The following is a 6,882-nucleotide window of genomic DNA, read 5'->3' as shown; positions in this document are numbered from 1 at the left end:
GCTTTTTTCTTTTTGCTTATGTGGTGCTGAGGAATCGAACCCAGGGCCTCAGGCATGCAAGGCAAGCGCTCTACCACTGAGCCAACTTCCCAGCCCCAAAAATATTTTTCTTTAAAGAAATAAATTCAGTTCATTTGCATAGTATGTGAGAATATGATGGGGTGCTTTACTGTGGTTTTTTGAGGGGCCTGAACTCTGGGCCTAGGCTGTCCCTCAGTTCTTCAGCTAAAGGCTAGTGCTCTACCACTTGAGCCACAGCAGCTTTATCTGCTTATGTGGTGCTGAGGAATCGAACCAAGGGCCTCATGCATGCAAGGCAAGCACTCTACCACTGAGCCACCTTCCTAGCCCTTTCCTGTGTATAAGTAATATTGGAGTTTGAACTCAGGTACTCTATATATTAAATTTATATTTTATCTTTTTATTCACTAGGTTTTTGCTTTTGTTTTTTGTCAGTTTTGGGGCTTGAACTCTGGGCCTGGGCGCTGTCCCTCAGCTCTTCAGCTCAAGGCTAGCGCTCTGCCACATGAGCCACAGCACCACTTCTGGTTTTCTGGTGGTTTATTGGAGATAAGTGTCTCAAGGACTTTCCTGCCCCAGCTGGCTTTGAACTATGATCCTCAGATCTCAGCCTTCTTAGTAGCTAGGATTACAGGCGTGAGCTACCAGCACCTGGCTTCACTTGTTATTTTTGAGATAAGCTCTTGCTTCCTGCTCAGGTGAATGCCTATTTTAGGCTTCCCAGTGCAGCTGAAACCACAGGTGCACACCATCATACCCTGCTATGGGTTGAGAAGGGGATCTCATGAACTTTTCTATCCATGCTGAACTTTTCTATCCTTAAGCTTTGATCCTCCTATTTTTAACCTATCAAGCAGCTAAGATTAGAGGAATGAGCCACCACTCCCCAGCTAAAGTCTTTCATATTCTTTTCTTTTTCTTTTTTCCAGAGTTGAGAACCAAATCAGGGCCTTGCATTTGCCAGGCAAGTGCTTTTCCACTGAGCTAAATCCCCAACTTTCTTTCATATTCTTAAGTATTCAGTACTGTGTGTGAGTGTGTATGTGTGTGTGTGTGTGTGTATGTGTGAAGGGGCTTGAACTCACACAGGTCCTGGGTGCTGTTCCTGGGCTTTTGTACTTAAGGCTAGTGTTGTACCACTTTGAGCCACAGTGCAGCTTCCCAGTACACTCTCTTGTTAATAACAAATAACAATCGTTTGGCCTTCCTCCTTCCTATGTCTCACGGATGTTCACTGCTAGTATTTGGCATAATCCCTTGCAGAATGTTCCATGCACGCATCATAAATAGATGAACTACATAAATGGAGTCTTTCAATGCATATTCTTCTAAACCTTTTTCTACATTTAACTGAAGTAGATTTCTTTCTGATCTTAGATATGTAGAAAGTGCTCTCTATGTGTTTGTTGACAAATGGGGAAGACCATCCATCTTCCTTTCTTAGCCCTGTGGGGCCTAAGGTGCTGGCAGCCAAGACCATACCCCAGACCCCAGGCTGTTCTCTCCCTTGCTGTATTCTTATATGGTTCTGGCAGCCTCCACCACCTCCTCCCATGTCTTCATTAGCAGCTAATGATCCTGCTTCCTGGTTCACTGAAAAAAGTGAAGTAGCTAATGAATACCATCTGCAGGCACTTCTGTTGCCTTTGTTCACCTGCCTGCAACTGTGTCTGTGTGTCCATCTTTCCTTCTGGAGCGCTTAGGTGGCTGTCCTCGCGCCTGCTGCTCCAACTCTACCAGCAGGGCTCTGACTATCTGCCCTGTCCCCTTTCCAGTTCAAGAAGCTTCCTTGGTGGAAGTTTCCTGCCTATCTTGCATGGGCAAGCCTGTCATCCAGAGCTCACACACGTGCCCCAGCTCCTTCATAGACTAACCTTGCTCAGCCTCAGAGCTGCTGCAGTTACCTTCCCAAAGTACAGCTCCTCCAAGCAGCTGTCTTGCTTTTCTTCCCAGCCTTTTTAGCAGTTTATATGCCAGCTTCCAAACACGAGCAAAATTAGGGGCACAACTCTTCATAGGCCTAACTCTATGCCCAGATCTAAAAGCGATTATCAGAGTGTCATTAGCCCCTCTCCAGCTTCTTCAGTATGTATCCAAAGTAATAAACATGACATATATATATATATATATATATATATATTTCACAAAATAGTAGCACACTGAATAACAATAATGATCTCATACTTTATTTTTTGCTCATGTGGTGCTAGGGAATCGAACCCAGGGCCTCATGCATGCAAGGCAAGTGCTCTACCACTGAGCTACTTTCCCAGCCCCAATTTTCTTTCTTTTTTTGAACTTGGGACTTCATGATCTTCTTTCCAGCAATTTGAGCCACACCTTTATTCCCAGCTTTTTTCTAGTTGCTAGATAATCAGAAATAAGATTCTCATGGACTTTTCTGTCTGGGCTAGCTTTGAACTATGAACTTCAAATCTTTTTTTTTTTTGGTCCAGTTTTGGGGCCTGAACTCTGGGCCTGGCCGCTGTCCCTAAGCTCTTAAGCTCAAGGCTAGTGCTCTACCACTTAGCCACAGCGCCACTTCTGGCTTTTTTCTTTTTGCTTATGTGGTGCTGAGGAATCGACCCCAGGGCCTCATGCATGCAAGGCAAGCGCTCTACCACTGAGCCACCTTTCCAGCCCTGAACTTCAAATCTTAGACTCCCGAGTAGCTAGGCTTATAGGCAAACCATCAGTGCCTGGCTAACTTTCTCCATTTCTCTAGTTTGTCTTAATTGGGATCCAAGCAAGGGTCATAATTTTTATTTGGCTGCTCTATCTGAACTATCTGTAATTTAAGAGCCCCCCATTCCCCTCCCCTCCCCCCCGCCCATGTCATTTACTTGTTTAAAGAAACCAGGTCAATTGCCTGTGGAATGTTCCACATCCCACCTTGGGCTCATTGTGTTTCTGTCCATTTTCTCTTGAATCTTCTCCAACCAGACTTTCACGCCCAAATGCCCCACAGAAACTGCTTCAATGGAGTTAGTGATGATTTCCAGCCCTCATCTGAACTAACCTGTGGGTAGCATTTGACTCAGCCAGTCACCCTGTCATCTCTGAAACTTCTAGTCATTTGGTTCCCAGATCACCACCCTCTCTACACTTCCTCCAACTCTGCTGGAAGGGCAAGATCCTCTCCTCAGTGGAAATACTGAAGGCCTCAGCATTCAGTCTTTGGCTGTCTATATTATCACCTCTTCCTAATCTTGTCTAGCTTCCCAGCTTAAAATATCATTTATATAGAGTTGGCAGATAAACTCACAGGTATCTGATTTTATTGTGTTCATTATTTTTTAAATTCTTTTTTTGTGGTGCTGGAGATTGAACCCCTATCTGTTCACCTAGGGAAGTGCTTTCCCAACTGAACTACACATAGAATCTGTCTGATGTCAGAGGTTGAAAGCATTGGCCAGGCTGCCCACACACAACCTTCTCCCGTCACACTTGGGAAAAGCACAGAGGAGGGGAATGGGACCCAAACTATTAACAACAGCCATCAGCCCATTGAGGATTCAGTGGTTATAAAGACCAATCAATCCGGGGCTGGGAAGGTGGCTCAGTGGTAAAGCGCTTGCCTTGAATGCTTGAGGCCCTGGGTTCAATTCCTCAGCACCCATAAGCAAAAAAAAAAAAAAAAGCCGGAAGTGGTGCTGTGGTTCAAGTGGTAGAGTGCTAGCCTTGAGCTGAAGAGCTGCGGGGCAGTGCCCAGGCTCAGAGTTCAGGCCCACGACCGGACCCAAAATAAAATAAAAAAGGCCAATCAATCCTAAACCCCCAAATAAATGTAATGTTCACAAATGAAAAACAACAGGAACAAGTCCCTAATTCTAGCTACTTGCGAGGAAAAGATTTATGGTTCTAGACTAGCCCCCGCCAGGAGGAGAGGCACTTGACCAATATAAATAAGCCAGGCCTGCTAGGACATAATCAACACACACACACACACACACACACACACACACACACACACACACACACACACACAAATCAACACAAAAAAGGCTGGAGAAATGGCTTAAGTGGTAGAGCACCATCCTTTGCATTATTTGAAGACAATCAGGAGAGTTTGCATGTGGACTAGAAATGCTTGATAGATCAAAAATGTATTCACTTGCAAAGGTGGTGCTCTCTAATTGGGGCTAGAAAGTTACAAAACCTGTTTGCTGTGAATTCATTAAGAACACACACACACACACACACTATATATATATATATATCATCACTGAAACTGACAGGAAAGGGCTCACACTATGGCATTAATGGCAATCTCTGAGTGATAATGATATTTTTCTTGTTTTCCTCCTTATATCTGTAGTCTCCAACTTTTTTTGGCAGTTATGCTGTTTTTGAATAATAAAAGACTACATTAAAATTCAAATAAGTCTAAAATCAAACTCCTGATTTTGCCCCAACCTTCTCTATCTGCTGTCCTCAGCTGTGTGAGTGGCTGTTTCTTTCTCCTTCAGAGGCTCAAGTCAGAAATCTGTAGTCAGCTGAGCAATGGTAACTAGTGCCTGTAATCCTAGCTATGCAGGGGCTGAGATCTAAGGATCATGTTCAATGTCAGCTTGGGCAGGAAAGTCCATGAGACTGTTATCTTGTCAATTAACCATGAAAAATCCAGAAGTGGAGTTCAAGTGGTAGAGCACCAGCCTTGAGTGAAAAAGCTAAGGAACAGTACACAGGCCTAATGCACAGGCACAGTGATAAATACCTGTTACATATACTTGTCATGTTGAGACTTCAAGCCTCAGGACTAGCACAAAACAAAAAAAGAAAGGTGCCTCTGTGAAGTTCCTCTCTTTCTTTTCCATCCCATCTTCGTGGCTCATTGTGAAGCGTAATATTTACACAAGCTGAAGCATGGGAGCTAAGTGGAATAATCTATATGGCCAGAGAACCTTTGTAATGGTGTTCAGCAACCGCAGGCATCTGGCACATGACAATGACACGTCAGGTGTCATTTTAACCCATCAGATACGCAGAGATTCCGAAGGATGATGAAGCTCAATGTTGGGAAGGGTGGAGAGAAGCAGGCATTTTCATGCATGCCTTGCAATGTGATGACGGGTGTCTTTAGAGGATGGGTCATTTAATGAACAACCTCTCTGGCCTCTCCCTAGTCCCTTTGCTGGACCTGGGGAAGAAGCTGAAGGTACCCCAAGACCTGATGATAGAGGAGCTGTCACTGCGTAACAACCGGGGATCCCTCCTCTTTCAGAAGAGGCAACGCCGTGTGCAAAGGTTCACTTTTGAGTTTGAAGCCAGCCAGCCAGGGGTGAGTAAGCCTCCATTATGTGCATTCATGGGGAAACTGAGTCCACTGTGGTTAGCTTGACACCAAACACTGAGCCAGGCTGGGTCTCTGGCCCCCAGAGAGCCCTTCATTTTCCAACTGGGGAGACTGTGGTGTCCCCATTAGATTGAGCCCCTGCTTCACCATGTGCTGTTTGAGGAGTCTCCCCATAGAGATCTTCCCAGACCCAAATCATAAATCAAGTCAGTACTAGGGCTCCAAACATGCTGAAGAGCAGCCATGTGCTCTTTGCAGCAGGCAGGATATAGGTCACATTTTAGCTTGCCTTTAGAATGCCTGCCTTGGTTCTGTGGGGTGATCTGCTACTAGAGGAAGAAGGCAGGTGTGGCTTATTTCCAGGCTTTGAAAAGGCAGCAGTCAGATTCTTGTACTTCCAATGAAATCAGGGGCATCTCACCCATACACCATTCCATTTCTGGGCAACACAAAAGGGACAAAGTGGGGGAGAGGAAGAGAGGGAAAGACTAGGGGAGGAAGGGGGAGGAATGGCAAAACAAATGCAGCCCAGACAGTGCTTAGCCAAGTACCATCACCACCAGCCCTGCTTTAGAGAAGAAAACCAAGGAAGTATCTTGTCAGACTCCATATTACAATAGCAATGAATGTATAGTATTTTTCCTTGCTATAAGCACTGGGCTCTTCAATGTAAAGAATAACTTGTTCTCCCACATCCCCTGCTTGTGCTCTCTCTCTCTCTCTCATACACATGTCATATGTATACACATATATTATATATGCATATATAATACACACACACATATACACATATATATAGCACTTGAGCCACAGCACTACTTCCAGCCTTTTCTGTGTATGTGGTACTGAGGAATTGAACCCAGGTCGTCATGCATGCTAGGCAAGCACTCTACCACTAAGCCACATTCCCAGCTCTCTAGGACTGTTTATTGCCAGCAAGGGGTACAAACCTTCCCCCAGGTATCGGGGTTGTGGGAGGGATTGAATTTGGGGCTGAGTTTATGTGTGTCTTAACAAGGAAGCAGAAAATAAAAAAATGGGCTATGCCCAGGGTGGTGTCCTTGATCAGGTCCAGAGTGGAATGCTTGCTTGGCCTGGGGTGGGGGTGAGGGGACTGAGCCCAAGTTGCCTGCCTGCTGGCAAGCAGGTGGGCAGGCGCCTGGTGCTTTGCTGGACCTGGGGGAGTAAGACGGGAGTCAGTCCTTCTAGTGAGATCTATCTATCTATCTATCTATCTATCTATCTATCTATCTATCTATCTATCTATCTGTCTGTCTGTCTGTCTGTCTGTCTGTCTGTCTGTCTGTCTGTCTGCCTGTCTGTCTGTCTGTCGTCTGTCTGTCTGCCCACCCACCCTCAGTGTTTGTCTTTCTCTGTATTTCTGGAGAGCGGGTGTGGAGGTAGAGCCTGGCCGCTTGCTCCGCTGAGTCTCTCGGCCGCTCCTTTGCCCACAGATGGTGGCCGGAAGCGCCGAAGGCAAGGTGACCGGAGCGGCGTCTGGGGCGGTGAGCGCGGAGGGAGGGTGTGGCCGAGGAGCGGCTGGGGGGAAGACCGGGAGGGCGGGG

At 46.0% G+C, this 6,882-nt stretch overlaps 1 protein-coding gene across 1 annotated transcript in view; it reads left to right on the top strand.

Moving 5' to 3' along the window:
* Positions 1-4,887: 4,887 nt before the first annotated feature.
* Myoz3 (myozenin 3) overlaps positions 4,888-6,882 on the top strand; it is a 10,974-nt gene continuing 8,979 nt past the window's right edge. The window contains exons 1-3 of the mRNA XM_013025483.1: positions 4,888-4,981; positions 5,148-5,306; positions 6,772-6,822. Of these exons, the coding sequence (XP_012880937.1) occupies positions 4,888-4,981; positions 5,148-5,306; positions 6,772-6,822 (304 nt within the window). The remainder of the gene's footprint in view (positions 4,982-5,147; positions 5,307-6,771; positions 6,823-6,882) is intronic.

Source organism: Dipodomys ordii, unplaced genomic scaffold, assembly GCF_000151885.1.
Source record: "Dipodomys ordii isolate 6190 unplaced genomic scaffold, Dord_2.0 Scaffold85, whole genome shotgun sequence".
Classification (NCBI taxonomy): domain Eukaryota; kingdom Metazoa; phylum Chordata; class Mammalia; order Rodentia; family Heteromyidae; genus Dipodomys; species Dipodomys ordii.
This window is presented reverse-complemented; position numbering and strand designations above follow the sequence as displayed.